Consider the following 24,974-nt stretch of genomic DNA (forward strand, 5'->3'; position numbering starts at 1 on the left):
GTCTGAGGAATGTGAGAGATTGGAATAGAGACAGGGAGATGGAAGGAATTGGATTGGCAGGGACTAACTGGTCAGATTGACGGGGACCGGGCTTGGAGGAAGCCCCCCCCTAAGCCATTGGTTATTTTAAATACAGGGGGCAAACAGACAACGTTTTTGGTGGATACTGGAGCAGGAAGATCAGTTGTGGACTGTAGTAATCACTCCTTAGTCATTGAAGGATACAAAGAAATGGCCACCCGAACGTAGCCGTTTATTGTTTTTATAGAGTTTTTCAAATAGGAATAGATACAGCATGGCAACAGCATTTCATTGGCTAAAATCCTTTACCAATCCTCAAGAGTAAAAAGTTAGAGGCCATAAACAGGAAAACTTGTTGTTCACCGATTAGCCTTATCAAATTGGCAAGGTCAGATAGACCTGCGTCACATCACCATGGTGATGTGGGATGGGGGGAGAAGAAGATGCATAACAAAGGCACAAGCGTTGGTAGGACCGTTTTCTGCTCGCAACTTTCGCCTGTCTCTTATCCCTACAGTGGACTTGAAAGATTTTTTTTTCACAATTCCTATTCACAAGGCTAGCCAGCCGTTGTTTGCTTTTGAGTGGGAAAATCCAAATACTGGGCAAAAAGCACAGTATACCTGGACCAGGCTGCCACAGGGCTTTAAAAATTCACCTACCCTGTTTGGAACAGCCTTAGCAGAAGATTTACAGCATTTTGTGTCCCGACAGAGGGGTGACACGCTTCTGCAATATGTAGACGATGTGCTGGTGACAGGCAGAACTGAAGAGACATTCTGGGAGAACACAGAATCTCTTCTACACTTACTGTTGAAGTGCGGCTATAGGGTCTCCAAAAAGAAGGCACAATTAGTCAGACGGAAGGTGAAGTATTTAGGATATGAGATTGCGGAAGGGCTTTAGGCTGGGAGAGGAAACAAGCTGTGCTAGCTATTGCTGAACCCCTTAATAGGCGGCAACTGAGGGGCTTTTTGGGTCTGGCAGGGTTTTGCAGAATATGGATACCAAATTTTGCTCTGTTAGCAGCACCTCTTTATTCAGCTACAAAAGGAGGTGATAAAGACCCTTTTGAATGGGAGGGAGAACAAAAGAATGCCTTTAGGGAAGTGAAACAAGCCCTCACATCAGCTCCAGCTTTAGCCTTGCCTAACTTAGAAAACCTTTCAATTTGTATGTTGATACCAGGAAGAATGTTGCCTTGGGGGTGTTAACTCAACAATTAGGACAGTGGCAACACCCGGTGGCTTACTTATCTAAGCAATTAGATGGGGTTGCCCAAGGCTGGCCACATTGTCTGAAGGTTCTTGCTGCTATAGCAGTCCTTTTACAGGATTGTAATAAATTGACCTTCTCATGTCCCATAAGTGTCCACCCCCCTCATGCAGTTCATTCTATCTTGGATAATAAAGGGCATTTGTGGATCAGCAGTCAAAGGCTTTTTAAGTATCAGGCGATGATGATTGAAAATCCTCAAGTGAAATTAGTGGTGTCTAACCGGCTAAACCCTGCCACCCCATTGCCCACAGAAGTGGATTCAGAACACAACTGTTTGCAAGTTTTGGAAACTGTATATTCAAGCCGTCCGGATTTGTCTGATATTCCTCTTCAGGATGCTGCCCTGAATTGGTATACAGACGGCTCGAGTTACATGCAGGATGGGAGGAGGGTTTCTGGATATGCGATTGTGAATGATGAGGAAGTGGTGGAAAATAGTCCGCTAGGAGCAAGCTGCAGTGCTCAAGTAGCAGAATTATGGGCATTAATTAGGGCATTGGAAAGAGCTGAAGGGGAAACTTTAAATGTCTGGACAGATAGTAAATATGCTTTTTTGACTCTGCATGCTCATGGTGCTGTGTATAAGAAAAGGGGATTCAGGGATTCTGCTGGCAAACATGTGTTTCATGGACATTTGATCAAACGACTTCTCGATGCTGTGCAGAAACCAGCAAAAGTTTCTGTGATGCATTGCAAAGGACATCAGCAAGGGGTGGATCGGGTGGCTCAGGGGAATAGAAGAGCTGACTTGGAAGCTAAGAAGGTGGCAATGAAAACAGGGCCCATTCCTGATCTGTCAATATATGTGGCAATAGACATAGGGGACTTGCCTCCTATCATTAAACCAACATACTCTCAGCAGGAGTGTGTGAAAGCAGTGAATGATCTCAAAGCTACTATTAGGGATGGGTGGTATCTTTTGCCTGATGGACGTATTTTTGTCCCTCAATCTTCAGCATGGGCTTTACTTCAGGCAGCACATGAAACAACACACATGGGGAAAACTGGATTGGATGCTGCTATTGGGAGGGATTATTATGTACATGGGTCGGCTGGGATAGCTGCTCGAGTGGTTTCACAATGTGGCATCTGTGCTAAGGTCAATCCTCGACAAGGGCCCCTTCTACCACCTGGGACCATACCTGTTTCTTACTTTCCTATGGACTCTGTCATGGTTGACTTTACAGACATGCCAAAATGTGGACTATACAAAGCTTTATTGGTATTTGTGGATAAATACACTGGCTGGCCAGAGGCTTTCCCTACAAAGACTAAACAAGCCAGGGAAGTGGCAAGACTATTGTTAAAAGAACTAATACCTCGTTTTGGTTGCCCGTCTTTTATTTTCTCTGATAATGGTCCTGAGTTTGTTCATCAAGTTAATCAAGCAGTGGCTACTGCTGTGGGATCCAAATGGCGGTTTCATTGTGCTTTTCATCCTCAGTCCGGTTCGAATTCTGAACGAATGAATCGCACACTGAAAGAGAAAATTACTAAGATCTGTGCTGAAAGTCACCTGAAATGGCCTGATGCATTGCCCTTAGCTCTCTACGCTGTGAGATGTGCTCCACATAGACAATACAACCTATCCCCATATGAGCTGATGTTTGGGCGTCCTCCTACGCTGCTGAGAAGAAGTTTGGCTGGATGGCCTGATTTGGCCCATCAGGGGGGAGTATGGACTCTGAAAATGGTGCAGGAATTGAATAAGCAAGTGGAAAAACTTAGGAATTATGTGGTTGAACAAACACCTCCTAAACTAATAACAAGATGTCATCCCTTTAAACCAGGGGATAGGGTGTGGGTGAAACATTGGAAACATGAACAACTGGAGGGGAGATGGAAAGGACCTTATGAAGTAATAATGGCCTCTCCTTTAGCAATAAAGATTGCAGAATCTAAATCTTCGATTCACTGGACCAGAGTTAAAGCAGCTGCAGAACCTCTGTGGACAGTGAACAGGAACCCCAAGGTTCCCACCAAACTCACTCTTAAACGTGTTTAGTATGTTTAATGAATATTTTAGTGTTTGTAAACCAGATATTGTATTAGCACAAGTGTATCCTGCACATATATCTACGGCTGTCTGGCTGAAATTCAACCCCCTGCTAAGCCACACCCGGAAGCTGGCTTTCTACGCACGGGAGAAGAAAGGATGAAAGGCTTCCTTCTGCTTGTATATAGTACTATTGTTGCATGTAATAATGTTTGTCTTTCTAATTTAGGCCAATGGAGCAAGCCAGAAGAAGCTCCACGCATTATTCAATCTTATGCTATAGGCACTGGCACTTGTGAAGGTCACTCCCTATTGGATTTTCCCCAGAATGTTGGAATGGTATCTTGCCTCATCATTGTCAATTTCCCCAAGCATTTGACAGAATAGTTAAAGAAGCCTGTATGACAAGACAACCTGTCAATCCCGAAGCCTGTCAGTATGTTGGGTATATTCTTAGGAAAGGCATATGTGTAAAGGCCCCATATAAGAAGCCTCCTCCTCCTGTTACTCTGGAGTGTGGGCCTCCTTTATTCTGGGGATGGGAGCGGGTCACCCTAGTCTCGCAGTTAAAGACGGGATGGGAGGGGACTTGCATTGTACATGTTATCCCGGTGGAATTTGGAGTAACTATCCAAAGACCCCCGAGGAAGCGCCCAGAGAGAAAACGAAGTAGAAGGTCCCATCAGAATAAGGATATGTCCCATCCATTGGAGTCAAGGATGCAATATAATTTGTGGGTCCAATTGGCTAAACTAGCCAACACAACTGATTTTTGCCTTTCTGAAGCATATGACATGGAAAATTTGCTGTCCACGTGTTTAATACCCGTATGTGTTCCTGTCACAGCAGCCAAGGAGTTTAGTCAATATGGGTTTAAAGAACACATAGGCTATGAAACAATGTACAGCTGGGGACACATTTCCAAGTTTTTACCAACTGATGCTTTAGTTTTACATACTCCTAACGTAGCCATTCCAGAAGACTTACAATGTGCACATATCACGGTGTGAGCAGAATACACCTTCACCTCATTGCCTGAAAGTGAGCCAAGAAAGGCTAAATTGCACATCTTTCCAAACAATGTCTTTTGGGTATGCAAACATATGGTTACCTAAAGGGTGGTTCTTCACTTGTGGGAAAGACACTTTCAATTATATTCCTGCCAACATACATACCTCAGACCCCAGTGTTACAGAATGAAACTTATCTGCATGGATGAGATAAGTCTCATGAGGGGGGAATAAAGTGGTACCTGGAAAAATATTAATGGTCTGACAACGAATGTGGGTAAAAAGCAGATGGCCCACCAAAGAATGTGTATGAAAGGGAGGTTTGTTTTGCTTACAAGACAGCTCTTAAATTTAGGATGGCCAGACATCCTTTTCCCAGCTCTGTACATGATATATTACTAACTGCCTATCACATGGTGTAACTAAACTGCTTAACACTTGATATATTGCTGATTGCTAAAAGCATTCCAATGTAAATGAGGAGCTATCGATTATAGATCTGTCTAGTAGTTTTCCTATGTTAGAATAAGGACCTATAGAATGTAACCATGTGAGGAATGTGACCTGCTCAGGAAATAACTCTGCCTGAAGGATTATAAAAATGGTCATCAATGCCCAGGCTTTTGTTCAGAATCTTTAGCCACGATGGCTCTCTGAACCTGCGCAATAAACTTCCCTTTCCTTGAAAGAGCTGACTCAAGTCTTTCATTTCTACAACAATGGTACTTTATAATAATTGTTTTAAAATGGATTTGTTTATAATATTATGATATTAAGATTTAAAGGGAGTTAAGGGTTAAGTATGAATTTGGTTACTGTATAATTTATTAAATTTAATTAGATTTTGTTTAATATGTTTGTAATAACCCTGCACTCAGCTCTGGAAAGTGGGTGGGTTTGGGGGTTAAAAAAAATTTTTTTTTGTTAATTCTTAATAAAACTTTTTCAATAAAAAAAACATAAAAAGTAGTTGTGTTAACATTTTTAAGAAATCACAAAAATAAAAACTAATGAGGGAATGTGCCAAATTAAAAAAAATAGAACTAGGTGAATTTGAAAAAATTAACATATTTGTATGGTATTTGGATCAGACTAGTAATTTTATAAGTGTTTTATAAAGGAGTGATAATTTATATTAAATATTCAGTTAAATAAGCGATCATCCAGACTTAGTCACAACAACAATGAAAGACAGTGTCTTCTAGAATATAGAATAGAAATAAGGTTTATTTTTTCCATTTATAAAAAGCAAATTTTAGATTTGTACTCAGCAGCAACATTTAGCTAAATAGTCATGGTACATAAAAGATACATACATCTTAAGCGAATATTAGTACTTTGCTACTTTTATTTGGTTAAGAAAATGTTGTAAAGAATACACAAGTGGTCTTCCATTGGTTTTCAGTCTTCAGCAATAGTTGTTTATGCTTTCTTGAAGAATCTTTTGGCTACTACTCCTTCGTAGGTGTAAGTCTGAAAATATTTTTTAAAAATAATAATAAATAAAACAGGTCAGAATACCAGCAATATTTCTCTGGATTTACAGTGCTTATTTTCCCAGGAATAGTTTCAATCTATATTCCAGAAACCAGCCTTTTTTAAGGTGACATAAATATATTAAAATCAATAATCCTGGAATAATTAATTAAATTGTGTCAGAAGTTAAGAAATTCATTCCTACGCTGAGCTACAATAAAACCCAAGAAACATTTATGGCTGGATCCAGAAATTGTTTATTGCAGTAGGACACATATTAGCAAGCAGGCAGAGATAAGACTATTGGAAAAAGCGAACATAGGCAAAATCAAATTGTGAAATGAAATCCTGCAAGGAGCACTACATGGGGCCAGGGTTCATGGCAAGGCCCCACTTATGATTAATATATTATCAAACATTTTAAAAATGGTTTTTCATGTTTTGAATTTTAGAAGAGATTGTTTTCTTAGGTTGTAATCTGATTTTCTTTTTTTTTTTTTTTGCTTCAGCTTCATAACTGGCTTCTCAACAATTTCTTATAACTGCAAGTTAATACTTAATAACGTTTTCTTTGTTATATCTTTTCAGTTCCTTATTAAGAAAATATGATTTTCTATTGTTGATTGCTATATATAAAAATATTTATGATATACTTACCTGAATCATTTCATCTCCTACAATTTCCCGCAGTGCTTCAAGTTTCTTTCCGTTATCTTTCCGGTTGAATGCACCTATCACTTGGGTTCCTTGCAAGTCCCAGGACCCCTACAGTACACAGCATGCATACAAGGAAGGAGGGGAAAGAGAGAGGAAGGAAGATTTTTGATGTGGTTGAACATATTCGTAGCTGGTTATAACTAAAGTGGGTGTGGGGATCAGAAACTAAGTCCTGTGAGAAAAGGTTGGAGAAACTGGGAATATTTGTCCTTGAGAACAGTAACTGAGGTGGGTTATAGTAGCCCACATCAACAGCAAAACTCTATGATTCTAAGAAAAAAAAGTTTTCTTACATTGAGTTCAGTTCCATCAGCTAAACTGTAGTCAAAATTCACTCCCAAAGTGAACACTATCTCTATGCTGCGGAAATTGCTGTTTTCTTGAACGATAAATTTATTTCCCTCTTGTTTGATTGTGAGTTTTAGGTTGTCATGGGCTCCAAGCTTCCTCTTCACTAAATTAATACCTATGAAAGTTAAGATGAATGTAAGTCAGTTGCAAAGCAGACAGATTTTTATTTTTAAATATTTGTTTTTAGATAAATTGTCTAAATACAGTGGCTAGAGTTGGACAATTTGAGTCTGTCCTCTGTAATTCTTGTTTGTCTAGGTTTTGGTTTTAAGGGCAAATACAACCAGTTTACCAGGATCTGCTTATGGTTTCTTAGGGTTGTTTAGTCAATGTGGAATTATACATGATGTACATCTCAGACTACTAATGTTCTCTTTTCCATATCTCCCAGTGGCTGAGTTCACAAAGCAGACTAACCCCAAGTCAAATAATATATGTTCAATATATGTGTAAGCACAGAAGTTCAACCCCCACTAAACAATTGTCAGATCCTTTTTATCTAAAGAGAAGCCAGATTGTTGTCAAAGGTCAAATTGCTCAGATCAGCTAAATATACATGATCTCATATTTCTGAACTGGAAAATAATGTCATTACAAAAAAGGAGAAGAGGAAGCTTTGGATGCAGAATTAATTAAAATTGCATAGAGTTATACAGTATTTAGTCTACTTTTGTAATAAAAAGCCGAAGGCAAGTACCAAGGGTAAACTTGAAATTAGTGCAACTGCAGGGAACACAAATACTATTTAGTAACAATAGAAAACCAATCATTCTAGAGTCTTCTAGAATGGGAAATAGCATATACAAAAATAAATAATAATTAATTCCATTAAAATATGGACCTGAAGGAGAATCTGTGAAATTATATTTGAGACAACAGTAAAGAGAATGTTACAAATAGAGGATGGAATAAAAAATCTTGCTGGAAGATTTTGGACTCTGATCTCCATCTGCTGCATATCGTCTTCCCCAGGTACCAGAGCAGAAGCTACCCAGGCTGTAGATGGTATGTGAGCAGGAATTGATTATTGAAACTCAGTAAATAAACTAATGCTTTCATTGTTTGATTTTATGGTCTACTATTGCCAGGATCCTAAACTTTTTGACAATGGTCCCTGGGGGTGCAGTTGATCTTTAAGAGATCACAAGATTTTTTTAAGATTAGATTTTGTAGAAACCAAAGCCACTGAGGTTAGATTCTGAGAGTCTCAGGAAGCCAGATTCTAAGAGTTTGAGGAAGCTAGTTTTTGAGAAAGTAGAAGTCAGCAATGACTTCTGACCTATAACAGCAGAATGACTATAAATTAAATATAGAGAAAAAGAAAGAAAGCAAATTCTTATAGAGTCAACTTGTACAAGAAAGTAGGGATTGGAATTCGATATATTTGGAAGCAGGAAAATCAAATCTCCAAGATTTGAAGAGTCAACATAGAAAAAGACAAGGGGGATGCCTTGTGGACTTTGGTTTAAGCCCTTCCGTAGTCATGAAGAAAAAAACATTTGTTAACATTTCTGTTCATAACAGAAAGAAATATACAAACCTGCAAGTATGTAGGTTTACCAGTAAGTTTTGAGGGAAAGAGAATTAAAAAAAAAACTAGAATGAAAGTCCAGTGATTAATAGTGGACAATAAAGAATTCCAGGAAGAATTCCAGCAAATGTCTTGAATTGCATCAGTAATTTGTTTTTCTTAAGAATCAAGGAAATGCAGATCTTACCCATTACTTCCATGAACTTTTCATAGTTTTCACTCTTCTCTACTTTCCAGGTACCATCAAATGCCATGGTTGCTAGCTATTACAAAAAAACGTAGAACTAAAAAAGGTTTCCTATCCAGTCTAGAGTAAAACTTTCTGAAGGAGTGATTTATATCTTTACTTATCTTGAAAGCAATTCATACACTGATGTGGCTGACTAAAGTACAATTAGTCAGGTGACCCTATACGATTAAATCACTACAATGTGTTCAATTAAATATAATTAGAATAAATCTATTATATTTAATTCTATCTCTTAAAAATATTGCCTCTATTCTTTGGTAGAGTTGTGATTACTAAGTTCTCTTTTTCCCTCTAAATAGGATGGACAACAGAAAAAAAAGCTTAGATGATTACTGGTAACGAGAAAAAATGAAAATAAAAGCGGTGCTCTGTTTAAATGAAGCAACACTTATTTTAAGCAGCAACCCTACTGTACTGTTACATTTTGTCATGCTTCTTATTCCTGATAACTGCTCAAGCAAGGACAACCCATCATTTCCTTTTAAACATATGTTCTCTTTGGAAGCTGCTCCATTGAGTAAGCTAAAGATATTTTAAAAATGGGAGACAATGTACTCTGGAAACAATTGATTATAATTTCCTTTAACTCTAACCATGTGAGACTTACTTTTCTGTTCTGAAATGTAGGAGATAGGTCTACGGCAGAAAGTGATTTTAATGTAGAAAGCCAATCAAACGGAGCTGAGAAATAATGTATTCTTTGCACGAACGTATGTTTTCATAAGCCCCCCCCCAGCTCCTACCTTAAGACTGAATCCATAATAACAACATAATAATCCTATTTCATAGATCTATTTAATATTTTAATCTAAACAGTAGTGGAATAGCTGAGCATCTTGTTTGAAGAATCATATTTCAAGAATTTTTGGAGTTAGAACCTAAGAAATGCAAACAACAATATCTATGTAGATAGTTGGAGAAGAGTGGGAATAGAGGCTCTAATTCCTCTTAATTCCCTGTTATTGCTGCAAATTTAACATTACTCCACAAATCTGAGATGAAGGCTGGTGATTATATTTAGGCTACATAAATGTATGGCCCAGGGCTGTTCAGATGTCTGTTCAAATTGTCTGACTGGACTTAGGTACCTTTCAGCTACAATTCACAACTTATCACAGATAAGATAAGGTCTTCACTATGTAGCAATCAATTATGTTAGATAAGCAGTTTGGGATCATGATATAAATGAAGGACTTTTTTTCTACAAAGTCTCTTGATACAACTATTGTCATGGCCAGAATTGTCAATGCAACCCCTGGAGAGCATATCAATAATTTGTAATGATTTTGCAATTGTGTATTATATCAACAGGTAATTTTATGACTGGTTCAAACAAACCAACAGTCCTCCATTTACTTGAAAGTGTTCTAGAGTACTAAGAAAGTCTCCTGGAGAATAAAATGCAGACAATAGAATGAAAGGGAAGCAATAATTTAGGGGTCTCCAGCCTCAGCATTTTTAAGATTTGTGGACTTCAACACTCAGAATTCCTCAGCCAGCATGTTTTAACACAAAATCTTTAAATTTTTAAAATGCTTTAGAATGTAGGTAAAATAGATAGCATATCAAACCATGTCCTGTAGTAAATATCTGCAAATATCCCAAGCCTGCAAAGATGAAGTAAGGAAAGCCAAGGCTCAAAATGAACTAAGGCTTGCGACCAAAGTCAAAAATAACAAAAAAAAGCTTCTTTCAACAAGTAAAAAACAAGAAAAAAGTGAAGGAAATGATTGGTCCATTAGTGGGGGAAAGTGGCAAGAAGGTGACAAGCAACAGGGAGAAAGCAGAACTGTTTAACTCGTTTTTTGCATCTGTCTTTATACAAAGGGAAAAAACAGACCAACCTACCAAAAATAGTGCCATAAAAAACAGAATAGAAACACAAGTTAAGATAGGCAAGAAAACGGTAAGTGAGCACCTGTCCACCCTAGACAAGTTCAAATCGCCAGGAAGAGATGGATTACACCCCAGGGCTCTCAAGGAACTGGCAGATGTGATCTCAGAACCATTGAACTATATTTTTCAAAGATCCTGGGGAACTACTGGAGGACTGGAAAAGAGCTGATGTAGTTCCCATCTTCAAAAAAGGAAAAAAAAATGGACCCAGGAAATTACAGACCAATCAGCCTGACCTCAATACCTGGGGAGATTCTGGAAAAGATAATCAAACAACGAATCAACGAACACCTACAGGCAAACAAAGTCATTACTAAAAGCCAACATGGATTTGTCAAAAACAGATCATGCCAGACAAATCTTATTGCATTCTTTAACCAAGTGACAAAATTAGTGGATCAGAGAAATGCTGTGGATATAATTTACTTGGACTTCAGTAAGTCATTTGATAAAGTAGATCACAACCTACTACTTGATAACATAAAAAAATGTGGGTTAGACAGCATCACCACCAGATGGATCCGTAGCTGGCTGACCGGCCGTACTCAGCGTGTGGTCCTCAATGGAACCGCATCTACATGGTGGGAAGTGTGTAGTGGGGTGCCCCAGGGCTCTGTTCTGGGCCCAGTGCTCTTCAACATCTTCAACAATTTGGACGAGGGAATAGATGGGGAAATCATCAAATTTGCAGATGACACAAGCTGGCAGGAATAACCAACACTCCAGAAGACAGGCTTAGGATACAGGAGGATCTGGACAGACTTGAACACTGGGCGCTATCTAACAAAATGAAATTCAATAGTGAAAAAAGTAAGGTTCTACATTTAGGCAAGAGAAACCAAATGTACAGGTATAGTATAGGGGTACCTTGCTCAATAGTAGTAACTGTGAGAGGGACCTCGGAGTCTTAGTGGACAATCATTTAAATATGAGCCAGCAGTGTGCTGCAGCTGCCAAAAAGGCCAACACAGTGCTAGGCTGCATTAACAGAGGGATAGAATCAAGATCACGTGAAGTATTAATACCACTCTTCAATGCCTTGGTAAGGCCACACTTGGAATACTGCATCCAGCTTTGGTCACCACGATGTAAAAAAGATGTTGAGACTCTAGAAAGAGTACAGAGAAGAGCAACAAAGATGATTAGGGGACTGGAGGCTAAAACATATAAGGAACAGTTGCTGGAATTGGGTATGTCTAGTTTAACGAAGAGAAGGACGAGGGGGGACATGATAGCAGTGTTCCAATATCTCAGGGCTGCCACAAAGAAGAGGGAGTCAAGCTATTCTCCAAAGCGCCTGAAGGCAGGACAAGAAGCAACGGATGGAAACTAATCAAGGAGAGAAGCAATCTAGAACTAAGGAGAAACTTCCTGACAGTTAGAACAATTAACCAGTGGAACAACCTGCCTCCAGAAGTGGTGAATGCTCCAACACTGGAAGTTTTTAAGAAGAGAATGGACAGCCATTTGTCTGAAATGGTATAGGGTTTCCTGCCTGAGCAGGGGGTTGGACTAGATGACCTCCAAGGTCCCTTCCATCATCATCATCATCATCATTATTATTAAATGTAGACCTCATTTAGTGACCACAATTGGGGCTGGCATTTTTGTTAAACAATGACTGTGCTTATAATCTTACTTCCTCTTTCCTTCCTCAAAATATTTGGTTTGAATAGCTCTGCATCGTATCATAACAAAACTTTTCAGAGTTGGTTTCTGGTAAATCTCTAATATATAGATTAAATCGGAGTGGGGATAGAACTGATCCTTGTGGCAAGCCTTTCTTAATGGAAAAGAATTTATTAGTGATGCTTCCTACAGTGATCTTAAAATATTGGTTGTTTTTTTTAACATGTTCTCCAGAAGTCTTGTTATTTTAAGACATGGAATAATTTTCTTCAGGTTGATCATCAAACCATCAAACCACAATGTATCATACACTGCAGTCAGATCAATAAAAACCACAGAAGCTTTTAGTCCTTTTTGGAAAGTGCTTCGATAAATGAAGTAAGAGCCAGAAATTGTTTGCAGCAGCTTCTCTTGGTGTGGAACCCAGCCTGGAAAGAAGGGACAACTCTATCAACAAGTTGGTATATTCTGTTATAAAGTAATTGTTCCAGAGGTTTATAGCAAATGCTATAATAAAGCTATGGATAGTAGCTTGCTGGATCATCATGTGGTTTTCCGGGTTCTAGGATGGCAAGGTTTTGGGATATCTTGAATTGACTGGGGATTTTTCCAGTGTTCAAAGCATCTAGATAAAATTATTGTAGCCATCATCTAGCATGTGGTCCTAAATGTTTAATAAACTCTGGGAACATCTCATCAGGCCCAGTAGCCTTCCATACTTTGAGGGTTTTTATTCTCATTTTCTGATAATGTCAAAGAAAGAAGTGAGTTTTCTATAATTTGTTCATTTAATTTACTTGTTTGTTGTTTTATCTCTTTTTCAAAGTTTGGATCTAAAGAAATATTTTCTGCACGATTCTTTATGTATAAAGCTATCTGAGATGATGATATTTGGGTTTTCTGAATAAGAATTGCTCCCAGTTTTCATAATAGCTGCTCCCAGTTTTCATAATAAGGACTAGACTTTCCAGCATCTATGGGTGAAGTTTTTCAGTTATTTCTATCCATATTTCTTTATGCTTGTTGTTAATGGAACATTGTATTTCTTCGGTATTCATTATATACATTTTCTGTGGTGTGGTTCCAAAAAGGAGTGTATTATTTTCTGTACCCATGAGATATATTATGGTATCTGGTTGATCTTATGAGAAGTAATTGTAGTCCCAGAATTAAATATGACTGTTCTGTGTTGAGTATTCAAGAATCTCAGTTGGACTTTCCTTGTATAGTGGGGAACGGGGGATTTTCAAGTTGTCTATGTTTCAAATTTAGAATGAGCATGGCTGCAGCCATTTTTTCCTTCTCATTTCTAGTTGACACATAGCGCAGAGGAAGGGGGGTTGCCAGGTGTTGCGCTAGATAAAACATACTCTGTCTCTCGGACTTTCTCTTATGGGAACCACAGTCATCAGCTGCTCCCAAAACAGCGGGCTGGGCGTTTCATGAAAACAAGCTGTATGGGAAAACGTAGTTGCTTGCATAGCCTTAGGGGTGAGATTTTTTAACTTTGTATTGGGGAATTGTTATGCATCTCTTCAGACTTGATTTCACTTTTGAAGTGCCAATACTTTGTATCAGTAAAAATGTTCTTTGAGGAATTTGCAAGCCTCGGAGTTCCGCTTTATTTGTCTCTGTCTATCGGAACCATAACACTATGGTTACTAGCAGTGGTGGTATTCAGATATGTGAACAACTGGTTCTCTGTGTGGATGCCGCTTCCAGAAGTCCATTCTGGGCCAGGGCAACAAAAAATGAGCTACAAGTTCTACCGAACTGGTGGGAACTAGTGAATTCTATCACTGGTTACTAGGCAAAGATCTGTGTTTGTTTCACTTTGCCACCTTGCAGAACAGAAGATTTTCAAATCTTTGGCATCAGAAGCTAGGTGAAACTCATTTTGCTCCGTCCAGTTTGCTAATATTTTCCCATTCTCATTATTGTTGTATGATGTCAGTATGATGACTATTAAAATCACCTATATATACTCCTTGATGGCCCAGGGTTAATAGGGCCTATGACACGCTATAAGAGCCGGAAGCAGATACTTGATAACGGGATGCTTGATAACGGTATATAAGTCTACTTCCTATACTTGCTTTTTAACCCTGACGATGTCAAATGTATTTTGACGAAAGCTTGGTTGATTAATTAAATTTTATTCTCTTAAAGCATTCTCTTGGTGATCACTGTTTTAATAATATGGATATTCCCAAGAGTCATATTTTTACTATATATATATATATATATATATATATATATATATATATATATATATATATATATATATATAATCTTTGGTTAATATATATAATCTTTGGTTATTCGGGTTTTCTTCTGCGTCAAATTGGAAATGTCTTGGCGATGTTTCGACAAAGTCTCATTCGTCATCTTCAGGCTGGTGTTTTCGGCTTCGTGCTTCTAGGAGCAATGTGTGATCGTAGCTGTTTCTTCCTTTTAACTGCCAGTGGGGGGTATGAACTGATTGGATGAGAGCTTGGCTGTGTTCTGATTGGATGGAGGTGTGTTCTGATTGGTTAGGAGCTTGGCTGTGCTCTGATTGGATGGGGGGTTGGCTGTGCTCTGATTGGTAGGGGGAGTTGCTCACCATCTCACATCCCTGCAACTCAGATTAACCTGAGCACAACAAAGCCCCCACCCAAACAGAACACTCCCCCTACCAATCAGAGCACAGCCAACCTCTGTGCGGAGCTCATGAATCAGCATTTCCAGAGATTAGACCAGCATATCCATTGGGTTACCAAGAATGTGAGCCAATGTGCTACTAATAAGTTCCGGAGTAGAACTGAGGGACTACGAAGATCTCATAAGGATAATCCACCTGATAGACTGGTCTATAATCTGTCTACCAAAGTACTGACTCAAGCCCAGCTCACCTTGCTGCAACGGGATGCAGGGTGCCACTTGATGGACGCTCACGCACTGGATTTTATAGCAGCGTTAGAGCCCACCTTACACCACATCGAAGTGGGAGAGGATGTCAAAGACTCCATTAGACATCAGGTGACGGGGCTCATCATAAATCATAGGCACCACCAGACTCTATCAAAAAAAGAGTTGGAGGCCATGGCCCAACTCAAAGAGGACGATGCCACCCTCATATTACCAGCTGATAAAGGGAGGGCCATGGTTGTCATGGATAGAGCACACTATGTCAGCAAGGCGTTGGAGCTACTTGAGGATGCAACGGCTTATAGGGTCATAAGTGGGGACCCCATGGTGACCCTTAAAAACCGTATTAACAAATTGCTCAATGCCCTTAAGCGTAGTAAGAGAATAGATGAGGATACTCTTACGAGAATACGCCCTAGTGATACGGCGGTAGCTAGGTTTTATGGGCTGCCCAAAGTCCACAAGGAGGGTGTTCCACTTCAACCTATTGTTTCATTTAGGAACACCCCAATTTCAGGCTTAGCCAAATGGCTAAGTCATCGTATTGGCCATTTGGTCAATGATAGCCATACCACCGTCAGGTCTGTGGAGGATTTCTTGGATAAAATTAAGAACCTGAGGATAGATGATGATGAGGTGATGGTGTCTTTTGACGTAGTCTCCCTCTTCACCTCTATCCCACAGGAATTAGCTGTTAAGACAATCAAAGACCTTCTTCATCTCAGGGGATTAGGACAGCACCAGGATTCCCTCCGCCCTAGTGACCTTGTGGATCTTTTGGGATTGTGCTTAAAAACCTACTTTACATTTCAGGGCATCACATATGAGATCCCCAATTTCGAGCATTATAGCTGAGGCTGTTTTGCAGCAATTAGAGCACGTGGCGATGGCCCAGTATCGCCCCAAGTTCTGGGCCCGCTACGTGGACAACGCTTTTGTCATCATTAAGAGGAGTCAGAAAACTGACTTTGTGGGCACACTCAATTCAGTGTGTGCGGGTATACAGTTTACGGAGGAAGAACACCAGGGTAGGTTGGCGTTCTTGGATGTTTTAATCCACCGCCAACCTGATGGAACCCTGACGACCAAGGTCTACTGTAAACCCACACACACTGATAGGGTCTTACATTATCATAGCAATCATCTGGTGGCCCACAAAGTCAGCTGCATTAGGACACTCTTTAAAAGAGTGGACTCCCAGTGCAATACAGCCAAAGCCAGAGTGGAAGAAAGGCAACATCTCTTCCACATCTGCAGGCATAACGGGTATCCCACTAAATTCATCAAATGCCATGGTGCTCTGTCCAGACCCCCTAACGGTTTACAGATGGGGGTTTTACCGTCTCAGACAACACGTGTCACCCTCCCTTATGTTAACAATGTCTCGGAAGCCACTGCTAGGTTGTTGGCACCCTATAATGTTAGGGCGGCACACAAACCTCACCGGATGCTGCGCTCTTGTATTATGAGATCCAACGATCCGCTCCCCACAGTGGAGAAATCTGGGGTGGTATACAAAATTAATTGTAATAACTGCCCCAGTAATTATGTGGGTGAGACCTCTAAGAGGGTTAAAACAAGGATCCAAGAGCAGAACTGGCCATAAAAAGAGGGGATCAATACTCCCAAATTTTTACACACATGATGGAGTCTGGCCATAGGTTTGATTTCGATGGGGTGAAGGTGGTGGCTAATGACACCACAAAGAGTGGCAGGCTATTAAAGGAGGCCTGGCTCTCTTGTGAAGGATCTATCAACCGCCACATAGACCTATGCCCTGCACATTTAGCATTGAGGGCGTGGGAAGCTCGCACCTGACCACCATGGGATAGACAATTCAATAGTGGTAGTTCCATTCCTTCACCTCAAAGAATCGATATCCGGGAAAATAACAATCAACGATTAGAGACCCTCCCGACTGCGAGGACAGAGACACATTCACTACATATGAAGAAATCCATCAACTTCAAAGATTTGACCCCCATCGACTTAGATGCTCCCTCCAGTCCTGTGGAAGCCTCCGCCACTACCGACTCCCTCGCCTGCCCATCGGGGATAGATTCGCGCCCACGTGAAACTGTGGAAACTCCACAAGATAGAGGGAGGACGATGCACGATTTGGATCCCCTGTGTTATTCCCTGCGTCCAAAGAGAGCCATGCCCCCTGCAATCACATGGGAGGAGAGCATTTGCGAGTTTCCTGCTTCAGGAGTGGCTACGCGCTCTCAAACAATAGCGCAGTGGATGAAGAAAGATGAAAACACAGCCGTTAGACCGGATCCCACACTGAAACCAATGGAGGGGAAGGGCTAAAAGCATCAACCAGATCAAGTGTGGAAATGACCACCCCGAGGAATGCCCACCGCTTCGTTCAGCGGACAGCAAGAATCACAGATCAGTCCCCGGACTGGGTTAGGAAACATCGTAGGAAGGAAGGGGGTGGGTGCTGTAAAGGATTGTGGTAGTGTGAATGTTAGAAAGACGGAGTGCAAAAGGGAATCAAGCAGCCAGAGTGCGTGCAGGATATTTGCAATGGAACCTCAGTGTAGAAAGTATGAGAATGACGATGATGGATATTTAAAGAGTGGAGGGGGGGGGAAAGACCCTTTTGTATCGAATGTTTCAAGGAAGAGGAGAGGGGGGAACAACTCCATGATGATTGCTTGCTGGATTGGAGAAAGACCAAATGCCCTCCCGAATCACGGATGTGGAGAGGTGGGGGAATAGTGGCCAATACGCATGTAGATAAGGGGAAAGAGGACAAATTAACTAATTGTGTAGAGATTGGTACAGATACAGTGATTGGCCGGTTAGGACCTGTTGAACACGGTCCAGAAGTCGAGTGCAGGTGCTGGCTTGCCTATAAATGTTTCTCCCATTGATTTGTTTGTACCCTGATGATGTTGGCAGGAGCCGACGAAAGCTAGGTCTGCTTTTTATTAAAACTTTTAATGTTTTATATTTAAAACTTTTAGTGTTTTGTATTTAAAACTTTTAATGTTTTATTTTTCCTGGTGATCACATTTTATTTCTCAACATGCATACACCCAGGAATCATTCCGCTATTTTTAGTACTATTTTTAATACATACATATATATATATATATATATTAAAAATAATATTAAAAATCGAAGAGTAACGATTCCTGGGTACATACATTTTGATAAAAAGGTGATCACGAGGAAATAAAACAACATGGTTTAATAAATAAAACCAAGCTTTTGATGGCTAGGGAACTGCCATAATCCTCAGGGTATAGACCAGCCAGTTGAGAGACCTGCTTATAAACCTAGCCGCGCCTGCATTTTATGCATAGACCTCGTAACGGGTCCCAGCTGACTGATTCTTACTTCACTTACAGCACTAGATAATTCCTTCTTGCTTACATCCACATAACCACCCACCTCCCCTTTCTCTTTAGTTCTCAAGTCATAAAGGCGTCATTTGTTTCCCAAAATTAAAGTGCCCTCCACGCTGTCAAGATGTTTCTTCTTCCTATATTCCTCGGAGAATAAAGAGAGAAATGCTCTGAGGAATATAGGAAGAAGAAACATCTTGACAGCGTGGAGGGCACTTTAATTTTGTTTCATGTGTGGCTGTGAGGAAGGAGGGGTTTGTTTCTGGCGTTCTTGTAGTCATCGGAGTTTGTTGGTGTGTGTGTCTGTCTTGAGGGTGGTCTGTGTTTCGGCTGTCCAGATGGTGAGTTGTTTGGATTTGTCCCAAAGTGCGGGGTGGATCTTGTTGCTGAGTTTGAGGTGAAGCGTGAGGAGATCTTTGTTAATTCGGTCTAGGAGGAATCTTTTTGTGTGAAACAAATGCCAGAAACAAACCCCTCCTCCCTCACAGCCACACATGAAACAAACAGTGCATAACATCTCAGATAGGATCCTCACCAAAGCCGAAACCAATGTCCTTTCCAAAGGATTCAACTTTGCAGTTGCTCCCAAACACATCCCCACTGAAACCATTATATGTGGAGTTGAAACCAGCCTGACCAAAATCAACCCCGACGACGCAAACAGAATCAGACTCAAAATCACCAACATCCTCTGCACCAGCAAGCCACCCAAAAGCAACTTACCCAAAGAGGAACAGACAGCACTACGTAACCTGAAAGAAGACACCAGCATAATAATTCTACCAGCAGACAAGGGCAACGCCACGATGGTTATGAACACATCTGACTACCAAACCAAATTAACCAATTTACTCCAAGACTCCACATATAAACCCCTAAACACAGATCCCACCACCTACCTGGAAAAAAACACCAGATCCAAAATAAAAACCTCCCCCATTAGCAAAGAGATCCAGCAAAGAATCATTCCCAGAGAGAAATCATCCAGATGCCCCAAACTCTATGGTCTCCCCAAGATACACAAAGAAGGAACCCCACTCAGACCCATAGTCAGCTCCATAGGCTCACCTCTACAAAACCTAGCCAAATTTCTCGCCAAACAACTACAGCCGTATGCAGAATCCATCACCTCACACGTAAAAAACTCATTCCAGTTTATAGAGATCATAAAGAAACAAAACTTACAGCCCAGTGACCTACTCGTGAGCTCCAATGTCATATCCCTTTTCACCCAAGTGCCTATCAAAGAAGCCTTGACAGCTATCCAAAACAAATATAACCCCCCCAAACACATCTTAGATCTGACCAACCACTGCTTATCCAACACATACTTCATCTATAACGGACAAAAATACAAACAAACAGAAAGAGCACCCATGGGATCACCCCTCTCACCTGTCATTGCAAACCTCTACATGGAATACTTTGAAACCCAAGCTCTAGAAAAATTGGATCACAAACCCAAACTCTGGCTCAGATACGTAGACGACACCTTCATAATCTGGCCACATGGGAAACAAAAACTGGACAACTTCCTCACACACCTCAACAGCCTACACCCCAAAATACAGTTCACCATGGAAACAGAAGCTAATAACCAACTTCCCTTCCTGGATGTCTTAGTCTACAAGAAATCCAATGGCTCCCTAGGACATACCATCTACCAGAAGAAAACACACACAAACCGTTATCTGCACGCTCTCTCATACCACCACCCAGCACAGATCAACTCCGTAGCCAAGATACTCATCTCCAGAACAAAACGCTTAGCTGATGAACAACACCTAAAAATCGAACTACACACTCTCACCAATGTACTAACATCCAATGGATTCCTAAGAAATAAGATTACAAACCTAATCCAAAAAGAAACCCTCACTAAAATCCAAAACAGAGACCAAGACGGCAAAGCCCTCCTCCCATACAAAAAAGGCACCACAGACAGAATCAGCAAGATCCTCCATAAACACAACATCAAAACAGCATTCTGCACAAACAGAAAAATATCCACCATCCTAAGAAACCCCAAAGACAGAATTGAGTTAGAAAATCAAGGAGTATATGAAATCCCATGCACCGCTTGTCCCACCACATACATCGGACAAACCAACAGAAGAATAAGTGCATGCATTGAAGAACATAAGAACTCAGTCAAAAAAGAGGAACCAACATCTTCCCTGGTCCAACACCTTAAAGCCACAGGACATGAAATTGACTTTAAAAATACCAGAACTATCGCCAAAACTGAACATTTTAATAACAGAATAATCAGAGAAGCCATCGAGATAGAAAAACGCCCACACAGCATGAACAAACGAGATGATACCTCTCGTCTACCAGCCATTTGGAAACCTGCCCTTATTGACAAATGACTCCCTAACAAAAAGAATGACACCAGACCCACACTCACTAAAACCACACAGGATGTCACCACCACACATGCACACAAAAAGCAAACCCAAAGCCACACCGATGATGAGAAACGACCACAAACCAGAAGCCAGACCACAGTTGCATCATTAGCCACTTTAAACCCCTCCAATCCATACATGAAGCAAACTGACACCCACCATGAAGATGAGGCACGACTACGAACGTGAAGCCAAAAAATAGCAAGGCAGCCCACCATCTTAAACCCCCCTGCAACTCAGACTAACCTGAGCACAACAAAGCCCCCACCCAAACAGAACATTCCCCCATCCAATCAGAGCACAGCCAACCCCCCATCCAATCAGAGCACAGTCAAACCCCTAACCAATCAGAACACACCTCCACCCAATCAGAACACAGCCAAGCTCCCACCCAATCAGTTCATACCCTCACTGGCAGTTAAAAGGAAGAAACAGCTAAGACCACACATTGCTCCTCGAAGTACGAAGCTGAAAACACCAGCCTGAAGATGACGAATGGGACTTCGTCGAAACGTCGCCAAGACACTTCCAATTTAACGTGGGAGAAAACCCGAATAACCAAAGACCTATGTATGTATGTATGTATGTATGTATGTGCGTATATATATATATTCTGAGGTTTTCGTGGGTGTTTGTATGTAGGTCTTTGGTTATTCGGGTTTTCTCCCGCGTCAGATTGGAAGATATTGAAGACTACTGGGCCTAAGACAGAACCTTGTGGCACCCCACTGCTTACTTCTCTACATGTGGATGTAGTGCCATTGAGGACTACTAATGAGTATGATTTGCCAGCCAGCTAGAGATCCATCTGGTGGTGATGTTGTCTATTCCACCTTTTTCTACTTTACCAAGGAATAGGTTGTGGTCTACCTAATCAAATGCCTTACTGAAGTCTAAGTATACTACGTCCACAGTATTTCGCTGGTCTATTAGTTTAGTCACTTTATCGAAGAATGAAATAAGATTGGTTTGGCACGATCTGTTTTTGACAAACCTGTGCTGGCTACTGGTTATAACTTTGTTTGTTTCCAGTTGTTTGCAGATCTGCTTTTTGATTATCTTTTCCAGGATCTTCTCAGGTATTGATGTTAGACTGATTGGTCTGTAGTTTCCTGCATCCGTTTTTTTTTTCCTTTCTTGAAGATGGGAACCACATCAGCCCTTTTCCAGTCCTCAGGTATTTCCCTGGTACTCCAGGATTTTTGAAAGATATTGTGCAATGGTTCTGAGATAACATCTGCCAGATCCTTCAGTACTCTGGGATGTAATCTGTCGGGTCCTGGTGATTTATATTCGTCAGGGTCGGATAGGTGTTCTCTTACCATTTTTTTGCTTATTTTTGTCTTTTGCAGTATTTTTTTTTTTTGTATGCTAGGCTGTGGTTTCTTATTGTGTGAAGACTGATGCAAAGTATGAGTTAAGCAGTTCTGCTTTCTCCCTGTTGCCTGTTATTTCCTTGCCATCTTTTTTATTTAATGGGCCTATAGTTTCCTTGACTTTTTCTTGTTGCTAATATTTTGGAAGAAACTTTTTTTTATTATCCCTGATTTCTGTTGCAAAGACTTTGTTTTTTCTGAGCCTTTGCTTTCCTGACTTCTGGCTGTCTGCTGAAAATCGGTCTTAGTTATGTGACCCTGTTTCCATTTTTTGTATTTGTCCTTTTTGTCTTTCAGTTTGTCAGAGAGATCTTTGTGCAGCCATGCTGGTTTCTTCTTGAATTTCTTGTTTTTCTTTTTCAGTGCTATTGTGCTGGACTGGGCTTTTATGATCACATTTTTCAGGGTTTCCCATGCTTCTTTGTTTGTTTTCCTCTTTAGGATTTTCTTCCATGGGATCTTTCCTAGATTCTCTCTGAGTTTGTTAAAGTCAGCTCTTTTGAAGTTTAAGACCCTGATTGGATTGTTTTCTGTTTGTGTTATATTAAATTCCAGTATGACCTGGTCGCTTTCACCCAAGGTTGCAGTAACTTCAACTCCCTCTATCATTTCTTCTCTATTAGTAAGAATTAAGTCCAGTATGGTTTTATGTCTAGTTCCCTCCTCCATCTTTTGGATGACAAAGTTGTCAGCTAAGTTGGTTAGGAATTTGTTTGATCTCCCACTTGCTGCAGAGTTTGTCTCCCAGTTGATATCTGGATAGTTGAAGCCACCCACTACTATTGTGGTATGCTTCCTACATACATTTGTTAACTTGTTAATTTGATAATTGTCAAAATTCCTATATGAAAGTTATTCTGAAATTATATTTATTGCAATTTAAAGGAGTCTGTCATAATCGCCAAAAGTTTTTTAGGCAGAAAAACTTTTGAAAAAAAATTGTCCAGTGTTCTTTGAGACTTATTTTCTCTAAAATAATACTATAGATAGTTTTAGGTTTCAAATTTGATCTATAAAGAGTCATAAAGAAAGGACCTGCAACACTGACATTTTTTAATCCATAGCAATTCAATCCAGAAAGAGCTGCAAAAGTACATTCTTTTGAAATATATGTTACTGTCACTATGTACTCTTAGATAATTTTTATTTAAGGTTCACACCATTCTAAAATGATAATTCGTTGAGATAGTGATCTCATGTCCTTGATTACCCAATAATAATTTGCAGATGAAATATTTCATATAACACAGTTACTACTTTCTTAAGGCACTGGAAAACAAATTATTAACCAACAGAGACATCTAATCAGCTAATCAGTGATAGTTAGGTGTATAAAACATAAAAATTGCACCACAAAAATGAAATGATATTCCAAAGATCAGAGATCAGGCTCCCTTTCAGGGTCTGAAATTTACATACTTTGTCACATAAAAAGGTTTGACATAATCAAACTGAATGGGATCAAATTCAGAATTTTAGAATTTTAAGCAATGCATTCTTCTTCTTATCATATACCAATGTACAGTATATACTGTATACATTGTCCCTTGTTCCAGCAAAGTGTCAAAAGTATCTTTTTGATGATGAATAATTTAGCTTTCAGAGGAATAGCCATGTTAATCTATTTCAGCCCAATCAACATTATGAAGAAATTTTAAAGCAGTTAAATTCCATAGGTCTCTTAAACCTCATTGCCAACCTGGCCAAATCATGGAGCAGATGAAGCAGGAATCTGAAATGCAGAAGAAGGGCTAGTATGGTAATGGCAATCCCAACTAATCCTTAGAGCCCAACTATAATAACATAGTTTCATATTCAGGAATTTGTGGGACAGCATCTATAATGGCCACCAGAATCTTCAGATGACAATGGCTAATTTGACTTCCATGAGAGGTATGATGAACTGAAGAGGAGTCTGCAAAAATAAAGCTGACAACTGTGGCAAAGAGCCATGGAACCTCCTGAGATAAAGAAAGAATGGGAAATCGCCCTCTGGATGGCTGTTCCTCATAAAGAGACCACAGGACAGCAGTTTTCTGTGGATCTGAGTTCTAGGAGACAATGGAACCAGCAATCCTGGTTGCAATCAAGGCAGAAACTTTTAAGTTCACAGCTCTTACTTTCAAAATCTGACTTTATAATTATAATGACTATAAATTGATCATTAACTACTTTTACGCTATTAGAGATCTTCAGATTGACAGGTTTGAGAACATGAATTTGCCTTCAATCATGAACAAAAGAAAATTAAACTTAAGCTTAAAGATTTCAAGAATCTAAAATAAATAACAAAAAGTTAAATAAGATTTTGGTCTTAAAAGTTGTAAATAGACTAAGTTGAGATGAAATTGGAAACTTGTATAAGTTTATTACAAGCTTATATAGTACTGTTCTTCTTTCAGGACAGCACTATAGGGTTTTGTATGACAAGATAACACAGGGACAGTTTTTCCCCTTGTGCCATTACTCTGCTGAACACCTAATTCTTGCAGTGCTGTCTAATGTCTGTGTATATTAATCCATACAGTATAATGTGGCTGTAGCATTACTATTTATTGTTCTTATTATCTTTTTTACTTCCCCCTTTTATTGGTATTATTGTTATTCTCTCTGTTGTGTTGCATGTACACTGAATGTTTCTGTACCAAAGACAAATTCCTTGTGTGTCTAATCACACTTGGTGAAATAAAGTATTCAACTTTAATGTCAAATAATAAGATTTTAGAATTAATTCTCAGGGGAAATAGATTCTGTTTTGGTTTT

At 39.8% G+C, this 24,974-nt stretch overlaps 1 protein-coding gene across 1 annotated transcript; it reads right to left on the bottom strand.

Moving 5' to 3' along the window:
• Positions 1-5,507: 5,507 nt before the first annotated feature.
• Positions 5,508-10,283, bottom strand: FABP2 (fatty acid binding protein 2). The gene is made up of 4 exons (XM_039320201.1): positions 8,568-10,283; positions 6,792-6,964; positions 6,439-6,546; positions 5,508-5,778 (listed from the first exon to the last, which is right to left on the bottom strand). The coding sequence occupies exons 1-4, from the start codon at positions 8,632-8,634 to the stop codon at positions 5,728-5,730; spliced, it is 399 nt and encodes a 132-aa protein (XP_039176135.1). The 5' UTR covers positions 8,635-10,283; the 3' UTR covers positions 5,508-5,727.
• Positions 10,284-24,974: the final 14,691 nt, after the last annotated feature.

The sequence above is a fragment of the Crotalus tigris genome, unplaced genomic scaffold (genome assembly GCF_016545835.1).
Source record: "Crotalus tigris isolate CLP2741 ecotype Arizona unplaced genomic scaffold, ASM1654583v1 scf7180000023625.2024221, whole genome shotgun sequence".
Taxonomy (NCBI): Eukaryota; Metazoa; Chordata; class Lepidosauria; order Squamata; family Viperidae; genus Crotalus; species Crotalus tigris.

What these genes read in the sequence shown, in the direction of transcription:
- FABP2 (XM_039320201.1), bottom strand. Translation starts at nt 8,634, where the DNA reads ATGGCATTTGATGGTACCTGGAAAGTAGAGAAGAGTGAAAACTATGAA. An exon ending in AAAGTTCATGGAAGTAATGG is followed by an intron (nt 6,965 to 8,567) that starts GTAAGATCTGCA and finishes TAACTTTCATAG; the next exon opens with GTATTAATTTAGTGAAGAGG. An exon ending in TAGGAGATGAAATGATTCAG is followed by an intron (nt 5,779 to 6,438) that starts GTAAGTATATCA and finishes AAATATTTTCAG; the next exon opens with ACTTACACCTACGAAGGAGT.